Raw genomic sequence first — 25,156 nt, forward strand, 5'->3', positions numbered from 1 at the left:
ATCCATGTGGAGATATCAGAAATGATAATTTAGTGATGTATGAGCTATATTGAGATTAACAACAATTGAGATTTTAGCATCACCTGATTACAGTGTATTAATTTTAGTATAAATTTTGTTTTACCAATAACCACATCTAAAAGAAAAAAGATCCAAAAAATGTTCTTCAGTGATAGGATGTTGCCATCCATGCTTTAAAAAATGTACACAACTTCTATACTGCAACAATACTTCTGATATCAATGTTGTAGCATAATGATAAGAAGAATGAAATTTAAGCAATGAAAAGGGGCAAGTTGGTTATTTGGGTGATGGCAGCACTGAGGGTACAGCAGACCTGTTTATTTTTCAATAATAATCAGAATCCACCTGTGAACTGAGGCAAGTCCAGAAGGTTTATCTGTACAAGAAAGGTGGTAGTTATTGCAATGTCTAAATGAAGTGCCATTAGTAGTGTTACCAGTCAGGGTAACACTACTGTCCGAGCTGTATACCTCAGTTCTGTAAAAATGTTAACTAAAACAGCACAACATCAGTGTAAGAAGTTGCAACAGAAGTGGCTTCCATATACACAGAAGTTAGAGGTTATTCTTGCGATACATGGAAAGCCTTAGTTCAATCCCTTGTTCTTTGTTAACTGGCAAATGACATTTGAAAATGTGCCTCCAAAACAAAAGCTTAAAATATAACATAAATATAACTTAAAGTGCTGAGCTGCTTCCATTGCTGGCAGGATAGGCAGTTTGTAACAAATTTACAGTGATTAGATTAGGTGAATGATTAGTTTGATACTACATGGAAGTGGACGTATGTTCTGTGGTGTCAGAAATTTGGGAAGGGTGACAATTCAAATGCCTTTGAAACTAGACAGTGACTGAAATCTCTAAGCACTTCCCAGTTTTGCTGTTAATACTACATCTATAAGAGACTGTTGACATTATAGCCCTCCAAGCTACTTCTTGTAGGAGGAATTTTTAGGAATATGGCACATGCAAAGGTATTTGCTGATCTTTATTTTAATACTCATACTTTCTATCCAATGAATAAGCTAAGTCTGCTCGTAATTTGTTTTGTAAAAGCTTATGCATGGAGCTGGAACCACCTAAACTGCCTAAGGAATACTGAAGACATGTTTCTGTTAAAGTCTGCCTCAGAAGAGGGCTTAGTTGGAGGGGCAGATATAATCAAGAGATATTGCTGTAGAGATATAAATTCTTCTCTTTATGGCCAACAGCCTCAGACGTGCTCCTGAAGGTAGGAGTGAGTGAGTCTAAGCCCAGGAAAAGGGAATTTCAAATGTTAAAGAAGTGTGGCTTCCTGCTTCTCATTTAGGGAATGTATTAGCAATTGGAGCAGTCTCCAAATAACACGTGAGACCTTGCTTCAATTGCTTAAGCTCAGCTTAAGCATTTTCTACTTGCCCTGTTGAAGCTCTTCTAGCTTACATTAATTGTGGGGGCTCCAAAATTAATGCCAAAGGGCAGTTTCAGTTTTGTACATCAGACTAGTTAGGTAAATTGCAAAGGCAGCCCTTGAGGCAGGGACTGTCCAGGGCTTTACTGCAATAATAGTGGATACTGTCAACAGGGGACTTTCCTCAGCTCAGGCTTTTGTGTGTACCAGGCATGTTAACTGAGTGTTGGTTTTCTTCTCCCTTTGTCAACAGAGCCGAAGTAGCAAGTTTAAAAAAAGTTAGTAACTCTTTTTTTCCGATTCTCCTGTTTTAAAGATGATTATTATTTTTTCCAAAGGATGGACATTCTGTGGTTTACTAACAATTATGGGTTAAAATCCTTCTGTAAATAGACACCAAGGCACCGTGTGATAGCAGCTCTTTCCTGGATAACAATACCATCAAGTGTATACAAAACAGCATCAAAGGAATTAAAAACCCATGAGGTTTAAACAACAGACTATTAAATACAAATCTTGCTACCCAGAGATGTGCAAACAATTTATTTGTGTTCAGTGCAACACTGTACAGGGGAATGGGTCTGCAGCTGTATTTCTTTACAAGATTAATAAAGAGTTTGTCAACTCTGGTGAGCACTTATTTTGTAACACAAGTCCTAACATAAAAAATAAAGAGCAGTTTTATTCTGTCCATTTGTGATGGAGTCCCACTCTGTCAGGATTGGAAATATCAGTCAACAGCTGCAGACAGAAATAAAATATTCCTGTTAATTGAAACCTGTGGGCTGCGTAAAAGAACTTTTTTCCCCACTGCTAAAACAATTCTTTGTGTCAGACAATCTGAAGCCACACTTTTTTTCTTTTTAGTGGTCCAGCTGGCAGAACAAATTGCCTTATTGAATTAGCATGTCCTAAAATAAAAAAGGATTTAAATGAATATGACAGTACAGGCAGTAGAACAAACAATTGCTATTATAAAATTTAATAATGTATTTCTCTGTTGTATAGTGGACAGAATTGAGACGCACGACGGTATTAATGACTTCTGGAGCTTTTACTATTAGTTATTTTTATATGAATCTCAGTAAGAAGCAAATCAGCATATATGTTGCCAAATTAAAATAGAAAGCTTTAGCAAATTAACACCTTTTACAGAGAACTTATACAAATATCACATTTTTATATCATGTGTTATTGCAAGAACAAAATTGCATAGACCATTTGCTGGCACTTTCTGAATTCTCCAAATAATGCTTTGTCTTAGCAAATAGTTCAAGTAGTTCCCTCAATCTAAATTCACCCACTCATACAGTAAGTGCTTACAAGTAGTGAGAGAAAAAACCCACGGATCTCAAAAATATGAACAATGACATAATCATCTGAACTGAATAATAGTTCAGCAAGGAAACATATTAGTTTTATTTTTTTATGCTCTCCGTAAGGCTGTTTTCAAAGTGTTACTGACAGAACATGTAATTTGATTCAAGTCATTCTTCTGAAACTGAAATGTCATTTGTGCTCTTCTTCCCCTTACACCCTGTAGTCCAGAATTGTAGATACAAATTTGCTTCCTAAATTGAAGTACTTAGTTTTTTAAATTCTGAAAAATACTCTTTCAGTAATGCTTTTTAGCAGTAATATAAAACTCAGATGCGCAAGGGGTTGTGCGGCCTTTTCTGGTGCCTCATTGGCAGACACGGCTGTATTCTTGGCAGGTGGAGCCCACGCCAGCCACTGACAAGTAGAGCTTTCCATCTGGGCACACGCAGATTTCATAGAGCCCCTGAGAAATACCGGATCCACCCCTTGTACCCTCAGGCAGTTTGGGCAGTCGCACAGTTTCAGCATCGAGCAAAAGCTGTGTGGGAAAAAGCAGGACAAATGGGCTTGTTAGAGATAATAAAGTAAAGCAATAACATGCCATAAAACAAGATGAATTTGTCTAGGCAGATATCTAAGAATGGCCTTCTACCCCAAGTTGTTATATACAAAGCTGCTCTGAGAGCTAGGCTCTTGGCACATGTGGGGATAAGCTGGTGCCCACCGTCTTCATTAGCAGAGACCTCACGAAGTTCAAGGTCCTGTACCTGGGTTGGGGCAATCTCAAACGTGGATATAAGCTGGGTGATGAATGTAGATTAAGAGAAGCCCTGAGGAGAAAGATGTGGGGGTATTGATGGATGAAAAATTGAGTATGAGCCAATAACGTGCACTTGCAGCCCAGGAAGTCAATCACATTCTGGGCTGTATCAAAAGCACTGTGGCCAGCAGGTCAAGGGAGGGGATTCTGCCCCTCTACTTTGCCCTGGTATATTGTGTCCAGTTCCGGGATCCTTGGCATAAGAAAGAGATGGACTTGTTGAAGTGAGTCCAGAGGAGGCCACAAAGTTGTTCACAGGGATTGAGCACACGTCCTGTGAGGAAAGGCTGAGGAGTTGGAGTTGTTCAGCCTGGAGAAGAGCAGGCTCCGGGAAGACCTCATTGCAGCCTTCCAGTAATTAAAGGGGGCCTACACTAAAACTGGAGAGGGAGTCTTTTTGTCAGGGATACTGGTTTTAAACTGGAAAAGGTAGATTTAGATTAGGTATAAAAAAGAATTTCTTCCAGCAGTGAGGTACTGGAATGGGTTGCACAGAGAAGTTGTTGATCACTGGAAGTGTTCAAGGCCAGACTGGATGGGGCTTTGAGCAATCTGGTCTAGAGGAAGGTGTCCCTGCCCACAGCAGTGGGGTTGGAACTAGATGGTCTTTAAGGTCTCTTCCAACACAATTCATTCAATGATTCTAAGATAAGAGAGGGGATCTCTGGCCATATACTGAATAACAGGACATGAGCACTGCTGCTGGACCCAGTCTGTCCTGGCCTGAATGCTGAAGCCTCACCACCGAGCTGGCTGGTTAAGGACAGACGTGGGTTCATCTGTAGCTCTTTTGTGGAAGAACTGGCATGGTACAGCCTTGCAGAGGGGATAAATAGGCTGCTGTATGTTGTGTGCTGTTGCTGACAGGCCAATTCTTAATGATGTCTGAAGAGCTTCACTACTTAATTTAGCCACTCTGGGACTGAGTGTCTTATTTCTGGGCCAGCATTCCCCACTGGGATGCCTGGGGATCACTATGCTCATGGGGAGCTGACTGCTATCCAAGTTTTATTAGAGAGCTTTTCTCTAAGCTAATATAACATTATGTCAATTGGTAGTATTATTTACATGAATAAAAGTCTTATTATTGGCACTATTAATTTTAATACTCTGTCTCCTAAAACCTGAGGAATTAAAATAACCAGATGTGAAAAAAAGACTTGAAGTTATAGTTATATTCAGTCAGGAAGATCAACTATAGTTATGGAAACAGAAGGGCTTGTACTCACCACACCATCACTGCTATGTAGTTTGATATCCATCTGGGAAAGAGCTTCAATATTTCCAGCTTGTGCTTTGATATTAATTCCTCGTGGTGCATCCATGCTCAAAGATCGTGTTGGTGATTCCAGCCTGAAAGCAGGAGCAGGAAATCGGACAGTAGCACAATCTCGTATGTCCCTTTATTTTTGAAAAGTAAGTAAACTTTGAACAAGCCCTTGCAGGCTCTTGCCTGAAGTCACGTAAGTCATATAAAAGATGCAGTTTCTTTTTTCTTCAGAAAAAGGAGGTATCTATTTCAAAACTCACCAAAGCATCCCAATTGAAAAATATAGATTAATTCATGAGAAAAATGCAAGGTATTAGTTCAGACATAACTACAGATTATTTCAGTATAACAGTAATTTAATCTTTGAAATCCATTTTTACATTATTTAGTTTGAATTTATTTTCATTTTTCACATAATAAGACCTTGAAATTAATACAATTAGTGCAGTCTGGAAGGTTTTTTTATCAGTGGGAGTTTTGACACTGCTACTAGTCAGACCAAGATTTCACTCAGCGTATGTGTGTGTGTTGTTTAACTAGATGACATCTGAAACTTAAAAACCATTTAACTTAATTTGAAATAAAAATTGCTCAACATAACAAACAGAGAGTTGCAAAACCTGCAGTGCCACAAGATGGCAGGAAGGTACTGCATTAGCTGAATAATCACTTCATCAGGTCACCTGTGTACGATTAATGATTCCTATTTTCCAAAGAGATAAGACTTTGTTTCTTCAGAATTTTGGTATGATTTCCATGGTAAGTAGTAGAGAGAGAAGTACTAACTAAAATTTATGAGAAGGAAAGAAAAAGCTACAAACTAGTGACTTTTGACTGTTACCTAGAACTGCTTCATCTGGGGACACTGGGAACACTGCAGGATCAGAATTGATACCTATTAGGTTTTGATCCTGAATATTTGCTCACCCTTCCTGATGACACCAGCCCTAAGTTTATACTATCAGCCAATATTTAACAGGTGAATATGAAGGCTAGAGAAAGTGAGTCAACTGGTGGTCCCTGTTTACATCCTTGTTACCTTTCCTATTCAGTACATTTCCTGGACACATATGAAATATTGTGGGTTTCATCCATAGTGCAGAATGCAGATGCGTGTCCCTGTTCCCAGGTCTGCGTGTTCTTTTCCACTGTGTTTTCTAGAAATGTCGAGGAGGCTGTGGGTGTGTGGGTGTGTGTGCGCGCGTGCGTACTCACACACATATGCTCACATGATCCTACAGATGCTGTGTTGCTTCCACAGCTGCCAATCCGGGTGACTGCTGTGCTCCAGCAGTCCTTCACTAGGTATGCACCAGGTAACGAGTGCAGACCCTGACTGCTAAAGGAATGAAATGATTTTACACACAATCTCGATGTAGCTGTCTGATGAGTTTAATTTACTGAGACTATTTCAATTCTTCCCTTTTTTCCTGTTACTTCATTAAAACTAGAATTTAAAAGAAGTCAGTTTGTGCTTGTGAGAAAGTTCAGTTGTATCTTTGAATTCTTAAGAAGCTAAATCCAGCTGATATCTTAAAATGTAAATCCATGACATCTGAGCACAGTCACTAAACTTCAATTTTTTTATCCTCAAATCTGTAAATAAGCAATATTGGCTTATCACTGCTGGCCAGAGGTAGCAAAAGATTCTCTCTTCTCTGATCTTCAAAGGTCCTTTCCAACCCAACCCATTCTATGACTTTATGTTTCCATGATCTGCCTCTCCCTGACATCTCCTGGGTTAGTCACCTTCAGTTAGTTTAAGTTCCAGACTGATAATTTAAAATCCTAACAATGGATAACTGCATCATGGTTCCATATTGGGACCATATCCATGAAACAGTTTGATGCCTTATCCCATGAGTCTGAGATGGCACAAACTTCTGTCATGACTATGCTGAGTTAAAGGGCATGAGTATGAGTCTGTTCTGCATAAGACGACTAACGTAGCAGTAATCTTTATTAAGCAGTGTTTGGGATTTAACAGCTTTTGTATGACTTTTTGTTTTAGATCCCTAGATTTATACTTCTATGAAATGGAAAATCAGTTTTTCCCTGAGTGATTTACATGGGAAGTCTGCTTCATTGGAATATTTTTCAATGAAGACTTGTATGGATTATATAATGAAAAATTAAACAAAGTTTGTATTTTCAATCTTTAAAATTTAATATATTTTCATAAGTTAGTGTCAAGGTAGTTTAATATAACCTTGCCATAGTCTGTGTCATCAAAAAAGCTATAAATATTGAAATAGCTCATGTTCTTTTGTAAAGTACTTCACCTGTGTAAGCAATCTATATGTAGGCAAAATTTTTTATTTTTAAACTGTATTGAATATCACAAGATGCAGGACTGGGACAGATTTTTGAGAATATATCAGATCTGGAGGCTGAAAAGCAATCAAACACCAGAGAAATATTTCTTACTTTCTACCAATATTAATGCTGGCAAGAAGTCTACAGACTTCAGAAGCATTTACAGATTTATAACACGACTTACATACAATTTAAATTACATGGCAGAATTACATTTGCTATATTAATCACAATCCTAAATTTCTGCTGTTTATACAGGTCCTATTTCTAGATTAACTAAGGGTGATTTTGCCTAATAAAGCACGTCATTGGAGCTTTCTGGCAACAGAAACTGTAGTGAAACAGTGAAGTGGAACTATTATGTGTAAGATTTTAGCGAAGGCAACAGTCAATAACATTTATGAGGTATGTCTCCGTATAGCATTCAAAGGTTCAGTGTCTGAAGTCCAGATGTACTAAAAGCGAAACAGGCACGTAGTGTGACTGAGCTGAACCTTGACTTTGAATGTCCCTTCTCAGTCCCCACATTGATGTGCATTCCTCAAAAGTCCTGGCAAAATGAGAATTTGGTTTGTTTGCAAATGCTGGAGGGTGCTTGGAGATTCAGAGGGTGGAAATGGATTGTCTTAAGAGTTTTTGGTCATTTTACAGTGTTTGCTCAAATTCGTGCATTAGAATATATTATTACCAGTCACTTTATCTTTTTTTTTAATTACAGACACATAAATTACATTTAACAGGATGGAGTGAATGGTCTTTATAATCTAGAGGAATTAATCTATGTAATGTGCTGTCCTAAATGAGATATCTATCACAGCCTGTATCTCATTTAGGAAGATTGATTCTGTATGTAGGAGTAGCTTCTAGGTACCATGGTAGCTGCCAGGGGTCAATTAGCAAGTGGTGTGGTGCAAGACAAATTGATCGTGACAGCACAACATTTGATGCCAAGGACCTGACACCCCATTATATGTGTGTCCTGAGGAGTACTCTGGACTAGCTGTTGCCTGACTCTGCCAACTGGATGCCCAGAAAGGTTGGAGCACGTTAGGCATTCTCCAAGAGATTCTAGCTTTCAAGTTAATCCAAATGTCACCCTGTTCATGGACCCCAAACAGTTCCAAGAGAGAACCAAGATGTGGAGAGCTCAGGCAAATGGAAGAGTTCCCTCAAAAGCATATTTCTGATTTGAATTAAGATACTCAAGTAGACATATCCACAGAATGTAAATCAAAAGCCAGACTAGACCCACTTGTGGAGTAGGTATTTTGCCTTGCTCTCCTTCGCCCTGATCCCTGCAGCCAGGAATACTGCAGTGTCAGCTAATGAAAGGCAGGGAAGGGTGAGGGAATAGGTGGTCCCTGTTAATATTTTATAGCTGTCACCTTCTGGCTATTGGTCCTCCATAGTCCATCGCAACTAAAGCAACAGATTACAACAAAGATAATATTTTCATTACTGTCTTCTTACTTGTTCGTAAGATAATTCCAGGAGTTGACTATACTGTCTTTGCTGGCTGCCAAGGAAGTTTGGTGCTGAGGTGTGCAGAATAATTCATGAATGATTGTGTGAAAAGTCTTGAGGGAACCTCGGCAGCATCCACGCTCTGGATCAGAAACAACCCCAACAACCTAAAGGCTTGGAGATTCCCCTTTTCCTACAAGCACATCGCTAACTTGTAGATATAGAAGATCACCAGAAATTGCTCAGCTGCTTGTTAGGGAGGATGTGAGGGCAGTGACAGCCTGATGCAGTTGTAGTAAAGAAGCAGCTGATACTGCCTGTTCATGCTGCAGCAATATTGATTTAGTTTTTCATCCTGTTCTGGCAGGCATTAGAAGGATACCTTACTGATCTTTTAAGTGTCACGAGGCACTAGAAAGCTGGTTTTAGCACTGCAGAAAGAGTATCACAATTTTATTGACCCCAAGTTTCCTACTGCAGTTTGGGGTTGCTTGACTCTTAGAGCAGGAGAGAGGAACCAGCTTGCTCTTGTGAACTTGGAGAATTGTTTAGTCCTTGCTTCCACTTTTTGACCTTTCCAGCTCCTGAGTCATCATCTCTTCTGAATTCAATGGAGAGAGAATTCCTTGGTATGACCTTAGGTAGAAGTTCCCCATCTGCACGCATTCTTCCCTACCTGAGGAAGACCATGGTAACTGTGATTGGACTGAACAGGTAGACAGACTCTAAAATTGTGGTACACCCAACAACTGGTATGCCCATACTTATAGATAGTAACTCCTCTTTTCCCTCTTTGATTTTTGGTTAAAATGGCCTGATCGATTTTACCACACAGAGAAGATTTCTTGAAACGTATACCTGGCATAAAAGTGCTAAAAGCAAGGTAAAGAACTTAGCAGTGCATGATGTATTAAGTATTTGAGTGAAATATGTTCTTGTACCGGTAAATGAGAAATCTGATTTTTATATTTCATCAGATATGCTAATCTATCACTTCCACTTCTCTAATGCTGTCTTACTTTCATAGTGCTTCAGAATAATTAAAAGGATCCATGCAAAAGGGACAAATAAATATATTAAGGTTTGATTTTTGAAGAAAGTAATATGAGGAGGCAGAAGACAGTGAAAGATCCCACTCCCCTTTTTTTCTGCCATTTAGTCTTTGTAGGACTGAAGATGCTGCTTCACACTTGTTTCTAGGCATTGATATGGGACCATGCATAGGAATTACAGTATTAGAGGAAAGATTGAAGAATATGAAGGAAAAAGGAGATACAGCATTGTAACTCAGGAGAACTGGAGCTGGAATACTGGTACTTGTTCCACTGGTGTGTGTTTCCATATTGTTTCCCCTGAACTTCCTTGAAGATGATAAACTCAAACCTGATAAGACTGTCTCCTACTCTTCCAAGTAGACAGCTGTTTGACCCACCTCTTGAGTAAAAAATCTCCATGACTTCTCAGACTTAAAAAACATTTTCAAGAAACAAGGTGCTTTGACTAAACTGTTCCAAGGCTAAATAAAGCCATGTCAATGAGTTCAATAAGGTTGCCAGTTATGGCACTGAAGATCTGATCCTGCAAGCCTGCATTCCTGTGAAAATAAACACTGTGCAACTCTTCCTGTGCATGTGTACTTAAAATACTAAGCTTACCTTTTTATAAGGGCATGCAGTGATAGGAAAAGGGGTAATGGTTTTAAACTGAAAGAGAGTAGGTTTATATTAGATATTATGAAGAAATTTTTTGCTGTGAGGATGGTGAGACACTGGGACAAGTTGTCCAGAGAAGTTGTGGATGCCCCATCCCTGGAAGTGTTCAAGGCCACGTTGGATGGGACCCTGAACAACCCGGTTTACTGGAAGGTATCCCTGGCCATGCTGGGGGGGTTGGAACCAGATGATCTTTAAGGTCCCTTCCAACAGAAGTTTTGTGATTCTATAACCAATACATCTTTTTCACATTGTTAAGCAAAGAAGAAACCCTCATATGCCTCTGGTATGCTATGAACACCTACCCTAGAGTTCAAATCTGACCTTGGAAAGGTGAAAGGGGAACAAAAATTAAATCAACCAGTGACTGGAGGTCGTGGACCAGAGGAAGAATAGAAAAGGTAAGAAATGAAGGAAAAAACCCCATGAGATAAAAATGGTTAAAGAGGAAAATCTTTAACCTGTCGAGGAACTATTGTTTTGAAAGTCAAAAAAGCAACCTAGAGGATTTTGTGGGCTTAATTGGCCTTGGTTCTCTGTAGGTGTCTGCTTTTAGCCCTGCTTTTTGAATGCATGTTAACCTTTAAAAGGCAATAGGAGTATATTGACTTTTTGATTAGTCTGAAAGCAGTTTAATTCCCCAGCAATGCAGCTAAACATCGTAAGAGAGTAAACCCTAGACAGAGCATACACTAGTAACACAGGAAAAAGAGATTGCCAGCATTTATTTATGGTCCAGCATACACAATTTCAAACCATATCCTCTCTTTACAAGGAAGCTGGATGACTGTTGACACGAGCTGAGCAAAACTAAGCTGGAGTTCTTGAGGTGGAGAGTGAGCAGCAGGCACAGACTGATGCCAACTGCCAATTCCCACTCATATTTACTTACGTCCCAGAAGCTTGATGTTTTGAGGTCAGGCAAGTGTGTGTGGGGGGCGATGTAGCAAGAAGAATATGATTACCCAAAGCTGAGGATCTTGGAGTTCTGCCTTGTGTCTTTTGGTTGCTTGCCAGAAGGTCCAAAGGCAAAGAAGGACAAAACAACAGAAATGAGATCTCAGTCTTGGTATATGCCTCATTTCTGTTTTGTTTTGTAAGAGTATTTTCTTTGGAATGGCTCCTAATACTACATCTTCTTGCAAAGAGAAACAGCATGTTCCAGCAACTGTGTATATCTTAAGGACATGGAAGTGTCAGTATTCAACAGTAAACTGTGATAGCTCTTCCTGAATGTCAAAAAATAGGAAATACTAATGACTCATTAAATCTTCTTCCCTGATCAGTTTCTGCATATTAATGAAAATATAGCAGTTTTCAGCTATATTTTCTCAGTCAAGCCTTGGCACAAAATTCTGATTTGATGTAACTTCTATAAATCTTTCAAATGCTGACTGATTTTTCTTTCTAAAATGTCCCATTTTGCATCACACAAATTGAATTCCTTCATTTAAAGGTGGAATAATTGCTTCCTACCTGGATGACACTCTTCCATATTTCTTTCATTCACTTTGATATTCTAAGTCTGAGCTTCACTGAGTCAAACTAAATGAAACAATGAAAAAAATTGACTGAAAAACTGCATCCATTTTTCCTTGTCAAGCCCATTAGTTGGTCAATGGTCATATTACATTATCCCAATTTTTGTAGCTTGGTTTAAAGAAATAATTTTCCAAGGGATATTTCCTCCTGGGAGTTGCTTGCACCAGGACACATATTCTGTTTCAGTAAGATTAATGTCAATATCAACAGGTCCCTTACAATGAATCCTAAGTTAATCTATTATTTATGCCACAATAAAATGTAGTATGCATACCAGTATATTTTTAATTTTAAATTAAAAAAAGAACTTTCATTAATTTTGTCCCAAGTGAATCTGGCTCTTTCATTGCAGAAAAATTTACAGGTAAAATTATAGTAGCACAAGATACAGCTTAATATTAAAATTGTACTTTCAACTTAACTATGCTAAAACTAGTAACTCCAAAATAAAGTTTTTGTAACAGTAATAAAAAAGATCACCAGTCTCTTCTGAAAATAAAGAAGAATTGTCTGATAACATCACAAGAAAACAAACAGGGTACAATTGAACTCAGAGAAACATACTATGAGGATGTCTGTTCAGAGGCAAGTGTACATACACATGAACTCTGTTAGAGAAATGGCTTGAATAAAACAGCTGTTCATAAAGCAGCTCATTTTCCCAGGAATTCTGCAACTTTTTAAAAAAATCTTCAGTGGTCCTATGTTGCAATTGAGAGCCTATAAAATAGTGGAGCAATTTGTTGTAATTTGATTTTAAAAGTCACTTTTCTTCTTGATTCTTCTGCTTATTACTTAAATGCGTTAATGAAAATGCCATTTTGGAGGGTCCATAATTTTGTCTCCAATCACCTAGGAAAGTCTCAAAATACGCTGTGCTTTGCTGACAGCTTGTAACACCTCTGACTACTGAAAACAGACAGAAATGTACATTAAAATGCATATTCCAATATAATTAGGATAATATAATTGTTATAATAAGCATTCCAAATACTTCAGTAACAGCAGACCTACTCTGAAATAATTACACTATTTGAAATAGTAGGCTCTGCTTTTTCTGGTAGCCTTCTTTCTTCAGACAAAAATATTCTTGATATTTACACACATACATATACAGACAGTCCTACTCTGTGAAGCACTAGCAAGCTGTTACTAATAGCACTACAGGACTTTTGTAGGGCATGTATAATATTGCTGCAGGATCATTTCTTTTAAGTTTACCGGATTCCCCTCCCACATGTCTGTGTTGGTTAGGGCTAGGGCATTCATTATTCAACCACTTCAGGATTAAGTTCTCACCTACAGAGGGGAAAAAAGGGACCACTGAACCACTTTTGCATTTCTCTTTGTGCCAACTCTCAAAAGGAGTTTTCATCATACACGATATAGCTGGGCTTATTGTGCTTGGCTGGAACACAGGGGAGTGAAATGATAAAATCATGGAATGGAGAAACCAAGAAATTAGATCACAAATACTGACTAGGCTTAACTAAGCAACCTGTAGTGTATGCATTTTCTAAAGCTAAAACAATCTTGTAATGACCTTACAGAATACTGAGCTCCTGCAGTAATGGATTCTTAGACTCTTAGTGCGTTTTACATTAGACAATCATTGTATGAAAATAAAATCATAATTAATCAGATTCTATGGTAAATTAATTTTTCCATAGATAAACTAATCCACTTATCCCTATTTATTCATATATTTAAATCATTTTGCCCATGGACTTATTATAAGTTTATAACTCAAAGAGCTTGGATATGGAGTCAAGTCTGTTACTTGCTCTAATGCTGAATCGCGGTGCCTAAATTTTAAATATTCCAGCATCAGAGATGAAGGACCTAGGAAAGTGGGCAATCTGATGACCCAAGATTAGAAAAAGAGACAGATTGTGCTATTTTCCTGACACATATTTGAAGATTCATAAGCTTTAAGAAATAAGTCAATTACAGGAAGACACTGGAGATGAGTTGTGCAGAGCAGAATAGAAAACCAGAAAAATCCTCAGAACAAGAATTTCTGGAGTCAGTGGAAAAACTATAGGAGATAAATGTAAATGTAAACACAAGCATGGTAGGCTGACACACAATTATCAAGATTAGTATAAAAAATAAGTCTCAATTTGATGCAGAAGATATGCGAAAGTTTTTGAAGAAAAAACAGATTCAGAAACTTGATAGCAATGAAAGTATTTAGACTGTATTTTGAAATTCTCCAAGTCTTTAGTGAGTATAAGACAACTATGGATTTTTACCAACTAAGAAAGGACACTTCTTTTAGGTAGATATGATGATGTCATGACTTTCCTGAAAAGATAAAGTTCTAGCATGGCCAGGACTTCCAAGCTAATTATTAGCTTGGAAGGACCCATTATTTTGTGCCTGATATCAAACAAGAGCCAGTAATTGGCAGCATTTACTAATCCTAGTTACAAGGTTATATAAACTATGATTAGTAATTTAGATTAATCTATGAAATATTGCGTTACAAGTGGAAAACCTTTACTCTGCATTTGAACATTTCCCAGCACACTGAGTGGCCTTGTTTCTCACGATGAATTTTCATTTCTTCAGATCTTAGCCAAACATGGTGTAGTTGGTAAGCGCACAATTCCTCTAAAAAAATGCAGTTGCCTATAGTAAGGCACCCCTCAAAATAAATAGAGACAAATAGGCATAATTAATCTGATCTATTTTAGATGTCTCTCTAAAATGCCCTAACAGTATCTGTTGCCTTCCACCAAGAGGTGATGAGTATAGGTATTTACACCTAGATGTCAAAATGAGTTGATTCAATTCAACTGCCCAAGTAGTTGTAAACTCCTGGGGACATGCTCCAGCTATATTAGTCTCTCTGCAAATATATCTGTGTGGGTGGTATGTGGGAGGATCCCTTCCCACTTCAGTGAATGAATGAATGAATGAACAAATGAATGAATGAAAGAACGTTTTTGCTTGCAGAGAGAGGAGCACTCTCAATCTAGATGGGCATCTGAGATGCATCTGCCTATTCTGGGCACACAGAGGTCCTCCAGGTTTGACTCAGTTATATGAACGCAGCCTATATAGGCAAGAGCTGAATGGTAACCAGAGGTATGTGCTGAATTATCAGCTAAATCACATGCATGAATAATGAAGAAATCTTTTTGGATAAGCAAAAGTGTTAGTCACATGCAGATGAGGTTTTTTTGGTATGTTCTGAGTTTTTAGCTCTATTCCATATGTATAGGAAGCACGATTGATTTTTAAATAAATAAATCTATTGGGTCTTTTAGCTTATTGTGTCTTATGCAAAAAATGAACAAGGATAATGATCAAGGGAAGAACCCTGAGGCACTCTATTACTTTTGGTGCCATTCTTAAATGCTGGGAGTATCTACTGCTCCTGAAGATGTCAGCTGGTATATTCTTCAGCATATTTTCCTTTCCTTTAAATTAAATATAAAAAAAATCTTATCATGGATTTATTTCTTGAAATAGCCTGTGCTCCAAGTTTGTTCCATATTTATGTTGTAATCTGAAATGCACGGCAACAGAAGATTCCAGTACAGCTCAGTTATGAGATTCCAGATTCAAGGGAATTGTTCAGCATAAGCACAGCAGGCGCTAACGCTGCTTATGGTTTTAGGGGGATCTCTGTTCACAAGCAAAATTACAAAGCCAAATTTGAATAACAGATGTTTCCAGTTCCCAAGGTTTTGGTTAACAGAATTTTTTTTACATAAGCAACGTAAAAGAACTGTTCAAAGTTCTAGGACAAATGCAGTTAATTACATGTTCTCTTAAAAGGAGAATAAAAGAGTTCCCAGTTTTAATGGTACTTTGAAAAGACGATAAAAGCAATTTAAAACAACTTTTATTCAAAACACATATTCAAAAACATAGCAGATCTGATTATTACAGTATACTCATTTGTTTACTAGTTTTCCACCCATCTTCAATACTGAAGTGGTTTTGCCTGTTTGCCCACTGTCACTCAATGCAAAGTTGTTGAAGGAATGAAGACTAAAGATTAGACTGAGATATGATTAAAAGAGAAGCTTCTCTCAAGACTGACAGTTGTGATGAAGAGTGGTAAGTAGAGCTAATTCAAAAGAGGTCTCTTTGATGACCTCAATTTTATGATGTGCTGACTCTCCAGATAATTAAAAATGGCCAAGCCCTCACTGAATGTGATTGAATCTGGCACATCACAGATGTTTCCAGCATGGCTATCATTTTCAAATTACTTTAATAATATTGTAAAATAACGTATTATAAAATAATGTATAAACTTTAATCTCGTATAATAACACCATTTGCATCACTGTTGTAAAAAATGTTTAGTATTTTCATTATGAGTAGTTTCATAAAATTATCTTCCAGGTTGAAATTTTCCATGCCTTTCTTTTATATATATGTCAAGCAATTTTTTATTTAATGCTTAGAAGCACAGAAAGATTTCAAGTAAATGGAGTTCTTCCGTACCCGCTGTTTATAGTGTCCACATGTTCTCCGTGAAAAGAAACACTGAAGCGAAGACGCTTTGCTGGCAAGCAGGTCATACCCTTCCCCTCTTGTGATGTGTTAGTACAGTGTCTGAATGTGCCACACTGTCGCCAATGTCCTCACAACTGAATTTTCACAACTGCACACATAGACTGAGGGAGAGGGGAAAGAGTGAGTAGCAAGGGTGCACATGTGCAATGTATTTTGAAAGAATTACTGTTACGAGGAAATATTTCCTTTTCTTTTTCCACTGTTTGCCCCAAGCACATCCTTATGGTGAGGGTCTCCTGTTTCCTGCCTCCTCCCCAGCTCCCTTGTTATAAGTGCAGATAGGTATGTAGGTGAAAGATAATGTAAGGGATGATCGGCTCAACTCAACATTACATCTTAGATCAGTGACAGCACAATCATAGACTTACAAACAGGGCTCCAGGTGGTCATCTGCAAGGTGTCTAGAACTGTGACAATCATTAATGAAGTTTTCACGGTAGCTTGCGCTCTGGTGGAATATGTTGTAATCACTGATGACAGTTCACTTTAGCAAACTCATTGAGCAGTCTGACATCGTCAGACAGTGTAGGTGCAGAAATCATTACAACTTTACTCTTTGCACTACTGACATAAGCAGCCATGGAAAATCCTAAAATGACCGTTTTATACAAGCAGCAGAAACAACTCCTATTGATTTTAATGTGTTAAGTGACATCCCTGAAAAACTGAGGCTTTAGGAAGAACATCAACCACATGACTGGCATAAGTGAAATTCATTTATGACAGTGGGCAGAAGCCTGGCATGTGTTGTCAGGGAGATCTTACCTCGCAAAAAGGCTGCTAACATCAGTGCATGGATTTCATCTCCCCTCGTTACTGATGTATCTATCTGTCTATCTATCTATCTATCTATCTATCTATCTATCTATCTATCTATCTATCTATCTATCTATCTATCACTGGTTCCAGAGGCCAGCAGTCCTTCCAAACAGGAAACATGTAGCATGTAGCTGCTTAGGAGAGCGCCTCTGACTGCCAACACATCTATGTGGAAACAGGCTCACTCAGAGACATGAGTCTGTTTCCAGTGGTCACCAAAGGTCCCTCCTACCTCAGGAGATAAACATCTTCCATGACAGCAGGACAGAGGCCCTTTGCAGACTCAGAATTACAGAAGGCAGGATGATCTAATCAGCAGAGTAAATCTATCTCTTATGAGCTATTTGTCCATATTGTCCATACATAAAATGATACCTTATGCCCTGCAGGGGAAGCACTATAGTTTGTAATCTAAATTGCAATGAACAAGATTTTGCAAGAATATGGGTGCCCACAAAATGCTTGTAGGACAAGACAGAGAAAACAGACTGTGCTTGGAAAATTCTTTTCAGTTCAGGATTAATATTTATAGGTAAAATCACTGCTTAAAAGACGACTAGATGTGATGTAGTACACAAGCCTTAGCTGACAGAGTTTTTTCAAATATTCAAGTCAGAAATGCTTCTGAAAGGTGATAAACATGATGTCCTGTATCATCTGATCATTCTAAACTATGCCTTTTTACACATTTGAGTCCATCAAGTGAATGGAAAGATATTCTTTAAAGCTTCCAAAAGAAGTACTTGATGGTGTTCTTAGTTAACTTGAGTGCAGTAAAACATATGAATGCAAATTTATATCTAGCAAATTAATGTCAAGGCTCATAAAATTACATTGCAGTATAAATATCTCACTAGTCAGGCAGCAGAGGTGCCTTGCAAACACTGAATCATAACTGTAGTCTTACTTTCTGTTATGTAATTCATTATCTCCTGAATGACTGGGCTTTTGATTTGCATAATGAATGCAAATAAAAATGACTGTACTTCAATTAGTTAGATGGTATTTTTAGGCAATTAGCATGTAAGCATTAGTATTACAAATATGATTAAGCAATTATTTAGCAAATGCTTTTACCCTGGTTGACTTCTATACATCTCTTTCTAGATTTCCTTCATAAGTCTTACTCATACAGCAATAAAACTCCACAACTTCAGTTTTCAGCTTTCTGTCTTTGTATTACACAGTTTAACAGTAGCAAATACTTAAAGTGCAAAAAGATATCATAATATCAATGGGGAACAGAAAGGATAAAAGAAAGCCCTCAGAAAGAATCAGGGGGAAGTAGAAGCCAGAACTCCATTAAGTGGAGTTATTGGATGCCATAGAACAGAAGTAAAAATTAGAGAGTATATATTAATTATGAATACACAGATAGGGAGAGCTCTACCATCAGTACAATAATTTACCCTAAACAGATACCTAGAAGATGTATCATTTTGCCCTCAAATTCTATAACATGTTAGTCACAAGCCCATGAATACATATTTTTATGCTTTTAAGCACTGGACATAGGTATTTCACTTCAATATGAAGCAATGCTTCTTAAATCACATATTTTAAGTTTTAGTTAATGCCAGAATTATATATTTGTTTAGAATACATATGTTTCCCAGGAGAATATTGAAATATTTTCAGTATATACCCGTAAGACATTAAATATAACCATATTCTGGTAACATATGTATATTTATAATCATACCCTGAGAAAAGTTTTTGCTCTGTAATGGTGATATCATTCCTACTATAGTGCTTTTTGAAATCAAGAATAGTGGAACGATGTAGATAATTTTGAACTTGGATGTAAACCCTCAGTTGAAGGGCTGGCAGAGTACCACAAACTGACTGAACTAAAAGTGATTTCCCAAAAGATTTGTGCTCAGAAGGCACAGTTGCTGGCTGTCAGCCACAAATGGCAAATATGAGAACAAAGATAGTACTCATTCATAAGCATTGTATTTATTATGCATAGTATACAGTTAGTTAATAAATGGAAAAATGTCATATTTGTAAGCACACCTCCATAGGTTTGGGAAATGAAAATGCTCAGTTCAGAAACACTGTTTTGCTATTTAAATGGTTTTGCTCATCCACTGCTTTCCTTCAGAAAACCACAAGCCATGTATATCACAAGAAGCAAACAGTATCAAAATGACAAAACTATGTATGAGCTCTGTGTTATTCTAGGATACAAAATTTAGGAGGAACAGAATAATAGGCTAAATAATATTCTAAGTTGCTGTAAATTATCAGAAAGATATGTCAGAATCAGAACGGAAAAATGTCTAAACTTAGACATCAGTTTTCACAGAGATTGTTATTCGATAACAAGGGATATAAAAGGATATGTGTGCTAGCGTGAAACTCTGGATAATATCAGAAAAGGCTACTTCCAGTACCTGACACAGAACCTGGGGAGAAGATGGCTTTTAGGGAATTGTTAGAAATTTCTCTGTCTACATCATCTAGTGCCATGAGTTGCTGTTATAGATTTCCCATCTACATTTTATGTCATGAGATACGTGTCTGAACATGAGCTTCTCTCATTCTGTTTGAATTCAGTCTTTTGGAAGCAAGATACTTGTTTCCATTAAAACTTCGCTGTGATCCAATTATAGGTGGTAGCTAAATAAATTCTAGGGAAGCCCCAGGAGACCTGATTGATGCGAGTTTTCAAGATGGCAAATACACACCAAAGTACAAGGGCTGTGGCCACTTTCATGAAGAGCCATGGAAGAGGTAACACTTTTTATATAGCATTTTAAATAATACACAATATATATATTAGATATTATATGTATAATGCCATATATTACATATTTCATAAACCTACTGATTTTGCTCTTCAGCAAGGAATTTTGAAACATTAGTTCAATTCGCTCTTCATCTTGAGGGGAATGAAACCTGTACCTCTTACCTCTGTTTGCCAGACTACAAAATAGCTTGGTAGGAATAAAAAGCTGGATTTCAGCAACCTCTGTGGTGAATGTCAGCTTCTACACAACCAAGTAATCTGGTAAGACACAGAGCAACTACACAGGGATAATCTCATGGTCACGACATTCAACTGGTTCTTTTGTCAGGATTATTTTTTATATCAAAACTGAAACTCCCTGGTCTCTTCCTATTCCTTGCTGAATGCCCTAAACACAAGAATAACATGTGCTTCCTCTTGTTTGCTCTCCCGTGGTTCCAAGACCATACAGAAGGTCAGATTCTGTCAAAGGGAGGAGATGTGACCCAGCAGATGGGTGCTTGTGGTCAAAGAAGCACTCCTGCATCTTGGAAGTTGTGTATACCAAGCAATTGAACTGCAGATAGAAGTCCAGATCTGATTCTGTTCTCACCTGTTTCAACAAGGTGCCTCCTCAGTGGTGTTTGTCTGGGAAGGATATTTCCTGGATATATCCAAATCTCGCTGTTGACTATAAACATGCCATTGAGATGTTTGTCAGACACTTATTACATGCAAGACCCTGTTTTTAGGTCTCCACTAGGTCCTAAAGTCTTAACAAATTTTGTAAATGAAAACGATGTATCTTATTTAGACAGAAGCTCATTAAAGGAATTAAAAAGTAGGCAATGTTATTTTAAACTTAGGAAGGCTTCAATCTTGAAATGTAGATTTTGTCGTTATAATTCTTCCTACCAGTTGGAAGTAAGTGCAAGCACGTCTCCTTTTCTTTACGAGTGAGTCATAAATTCAATCTATTAGACTGAAAAGGACCCTATATATTTCCTTCAAATTACAAAAGAAAAGACAGTTACTGACCACTGTATAATTGTATTGCTCTGTCTTCATTACTTAGCTATAAAAGGATACGTTCTAACACACTTATCTCTTTGTTTCCAGGATAGCAGTCTATCTTGAAATTCGGCATTTGGACAAGAAAACCAGCAGAACGTGTAATTCAGAGGCCATTTGTGTCAGCTTTGTTTGAAATCCTGCTCTAAATCTGAATGACAGAGAATGAATGTGGCCTCCGTTCATGACATGAGCTGAAAAGTTATGAGCATTAACAGCTTTACAGTCAGCTCCTTAAAACATGCAACTGCATTTTAGTAGGTTTTCTTGAAACAGTATTCCCTACATTTAATGCTTCATACCATGGCCCTTTATACCACATTCAGCCAGCATATCATATTCACATGGCACAGCACAACCACCAAAAGAAAAATAGAGGGAAAATAGCAGAAAAAAATAAAAGTGTAGAGATAAGGCTTGAGGTGAGAAAATATGTTATATTACCTACAACTCGGTATTCACTACCTTGATCTAGAAAGGAAGCATATTTAAATTTAAAATAGAAAAGTAATACTTAAAATCACATTTTAAATTTTCATATTGAAGTGCTTTTCAGTAGGTAGGTAGGTTCCTGTATTTAACAGTGTAGAATGAAACAGAATATTTATGAGGAATTACGAAATAGTCATTCATTGGTAAACTTATCTGAACTCCTTCACAACAGAATCCATGAATTTTGTTTACACTGACATTTAAGATTACCCTTGAAAGTAACCTTTTTCCAGCTTGAGCTTTACAAATTGGCCTTCTTTGCCTACATCTTAACTTAGCATCTGCACTGCAGACCAGTGCATTTGCTTCTTAATCCTTCCCAGAAGCCCTCCATGAAAAACTAGATTATTGCCATCTCTGCTTTCAAACTTGACCCTGATCATGACAGAAAAAAAATGAATAAAGGACGGAGGCATTTTGAACTTCTCTGGGTGAAGGGTTGCCAGGATAAGAGACAGGAGAGGGACATTTTACAAGGGCAAATAGTGATAAAACAAGGAGGAAAGATTTAGATTAGACATTGGGAAGAAATTCTTTACTGTGAAGGTGGTGAGGCACTGGAACAGGTTGCCTAAAGAAGCTGTGGATGCCCTACCTCTGGAAGTGTTGAAGGCCAGGTTGGATGGGGCTTTGAGCAACCTGTCTCATGGGACATGCCCATGGCAGGGGGTTGGAACTAGATGATCTTTAAGGTCCCTTCCAACCCAAATTATTCTATGATTCTATTACTCTATGATGACACGAGTGAGTGGTGTATACATTGCACAGCTACATACCCTAATACTCAGTTTTCTTAGGCTAACTCAGTTTCTAGCACAGGTGTTTAGCAGCTCTAGATTCATGTCAAATGCCATCACAGTAATTAAAAGAAAACTTCTGTCAATTCTGGAAGAATCTATACTTCCCACTATTTTAAGTTAATTGAAGACAGAACTGAATGGGATTTTAAGTATTACATTTGAGCTCTGCTAACACATAGCACCATTCTAGATTAAATGGTGTTTATAGCTGACATGGTAAAAATCAGTAAAGAGATAAGCCATGAGGTAAACTCATCCATGCAGGAGAAATTTATGAACACTTTGAATTAAGCTCATTTTTTAAATTTAAATGTTATCCTATTTCAAAAACAGGTGGAAAAATTATAATAACAATGGTTGTATGCACCCTGAAACAGTGTAACTTATTAAATGAAGTGCAGATAAGAACTTAAAATGTAACACAGCACAACAGATGTAGAATAAAACTATTAGCTTTAAGCCTATTTGAACGTTAATTGATGATGCATTTGAACGACCACAGAAAATAGTGGATATGTAGCCAATTAAAATTTAGGGAGAGCCTCTTGACTTTGCAATCATAAAAGTCTATTTCCTACTTTACTAAAATTGAGGTAATCACAGAAAATGACAAATTTACAACATAATGAATCTACTCCCTACAAAACTAGACAACGAACACTTACAATGCAGAACCCTACACATTGATCAAAGTCTGTCACACTGAAGTTCTACCATAACAGAAGAAACACATTTTTGGAAGTGGACATCAACATGTAAAAAGAAAAATGTCTTGAGCTCATACTGTCTTCAAATGCAAGCACAAGGTATCTCACCGCAAATAAATCTTAAATATAAAAAGAGAAAATAAAAATAAGTATCTTAATAGTCTCCCTCTCATTTGCCATTCCCAATAGATTGGCAATCAGCAAGATACAGCGTTTTTGATAGCTTTAATCATCTTCCACTACTCTCTGCTAGTTATCTCTATTGAAGAAGAAAACTAAGAAGAGAAATTATAATAGAAAGTAACAAACTGCCAAGGTATGAAAGGACAGAAATATAATTGTTAAGGAAATCCTCTTTCATTTCAAATCTTTCTTTGAACTGGCTTATAAAATGACAGATAATATATTCATGAAGAGAATATAATTTGAGTTTATTACCTCATCATAACCAGGATATTATAAACTAATTTGGGATACTCAAAATTACATAGAATAATGCACAAAGAAACGCTATCCCACAATTAAGGAGCTCTGAATCATATGAAGTACTTCATAATGATTTTCTCAGCCCAGACTGCTCTTTAGTCGTAGAGAGCTTTGCACATTTCCAAATTTTTTTTTTTTGAGTCTGCTTTCCCAGATTGACACTAGTTTCTAAAAATCTCGACTAATAACAGGTCAATGACTTGCTGCAGACAAGCAACTCATATTGTAACATAGTAGAAAAAGTTGTATTTCAGTGTTTCAAAACTGAAAAACAGAAGTTCACAGAAAATCGTTCCACAGAGTTTTAAATATTCACCATCAGCAATAAATAATTCATAATATATTTCCAAATCACAGAGCAATATATAATTTTCCTTCAAAACAGTAACTTGTCACACAAAACAGAAAAGAAGTTATTAGTAATTCTGTGTTGGAAATCATATGTTCAAAAAATGTGAATCTCTATAGCAAATAATATTTACTTGTTAGATTTATGTTTTTACTATAAATTCTTACCTAAGCTGTTTAAAAGCTTCTGCTTTTACAAGTGGTGTTTCTACAGAGTGTTCAAAAAGTGCTCCTTCAGGCCCTGCAAAAAAAAAAAAAAGAAAAATACTATAATGTAACAGAATGAAAAAAAAAAGTAACAGTTTTGATATGGCCACCTTGATATCAGATATTCAGATAAGAAAACATATATTAAGAATTATAAGACAATAAAATATAGCTATATTATTACCATTACACTATTGATTGGAACAACACAATACACAGGTAATGTAAATGTACATTAAATTCTTAAAATGAAATCTAAAAAGTCTGAAAGTAGAGAAATTTTAAATTACTTGGGACAACAAAATAATAAGATTTGTACAATGTAACTTCCATTACAGTCAACAGAAATAATTTAAATCCCAAAAAACCTTTGCAAATATTACAGTCCTAAATTATCATATTTATTTTTAGACTATTCTATGCATATCAAAAATTCTGGCATATAGCTTCATCAAAGATTTACCCCTATTTATAAGGAGACTTGCTGAATATATAATGGTATTTATGCACGGAAAATGGTAATGATTTTGGGATCAGACAGTTTACCTCTTGAAATAAGAGTGGTTTCATCCCAACGAGGAAGAAACAGTGGGCACTCAACCTTAACAGGAGCTTCCCCATTGGACCTGAAAATCTTCCAAGAACATCCATTTCTGCTCTCCTGCTTATTAGCATTATTGTAGTATCACCAACTCAGTTACCATCTCCCACCTAAGCTTCACCAGGATCAAGGAACTCGCTAAAATAGTACAAAAGCCCCTCAGCAAAAGAGATGGCTCAAAAAAGCATTGTGAAGATACTCATAAAAAATGGGAGTGGACTTCCTTAGGCTGAGTGATCTCCGGCTTTGAGGATTCACATCTCTGAGTACTTTTCAGGTGAATATGTAGCAAGGCAACATATTTGAATATATTATTATAATTTTATTATAATAATATTATAATATTAATATATTTTAATAGTTAGGATATTATACAAGGTGGCTTGTCTGGCTGCTCTGTCAGTTAGAATAGGATGCTGTTGCCCTCCAGAAAGAATTCTGGGCTGTAGAAACCCTAAGTTAGGGATTTAGACTCTATCTAGACAGAGAATGACA

General features: G+C 37.0%; 1 protein-coding gene across 4 annotated transcripts in view; it reads right to left on the bottom strand.

Annotated features, from left to right (window-relative positions):
• Nucleotides 1-1,019: 1,019 nt before the first annotated feature.
• SGCG (sarcoglycan gamma) overlaps nucleotides 1,020-25,156 on the bottom strand; it is a 111,230-nt gene continuing 87,093 nt past the window's right edge. For all 4 annotated transcript variants that reach the window (XM_032677579.1, XM_032677570.1, XM_032677586.1 and 1 more), the window contains 3 exons: nucleotides 24,022-24,094; nucleotides 4,783-4,906; nucleotides 1,020-3,271 (listed from right to left, as the gene is read on the bottom strand). In XM_032677579.1, the coding sequence (XP_032533470.1) occupies nucleotides 3,098-3,271; nucleotides 4,783-4,906; nucleotides 24,022-24,094 (371 nt within the window). In that variant the 3' untranslated portion in view covers nucleotides 1,020-3,097. The remainder of the gene's footprint in view (nucleotides 3,272-4,782; nucleotides 4,907-24,021; nucleotides 24,095-25,156) is intronic.

Source organism: Chiroxiphia lanceolata, chromosome 2 (genome assembly GCF_009829145.1).
Source record: "Chiroxiphia lanceolata isolate bChiLan1 chromosome 2, bChiLan1.pri, whole genome shotgun sequence".
NCBI lineage: Eukaryota > Metazoa > Chordata > Aves > Passeriformes > Pipridae > Chiroxiphia > Chiroxiphia lanceolata.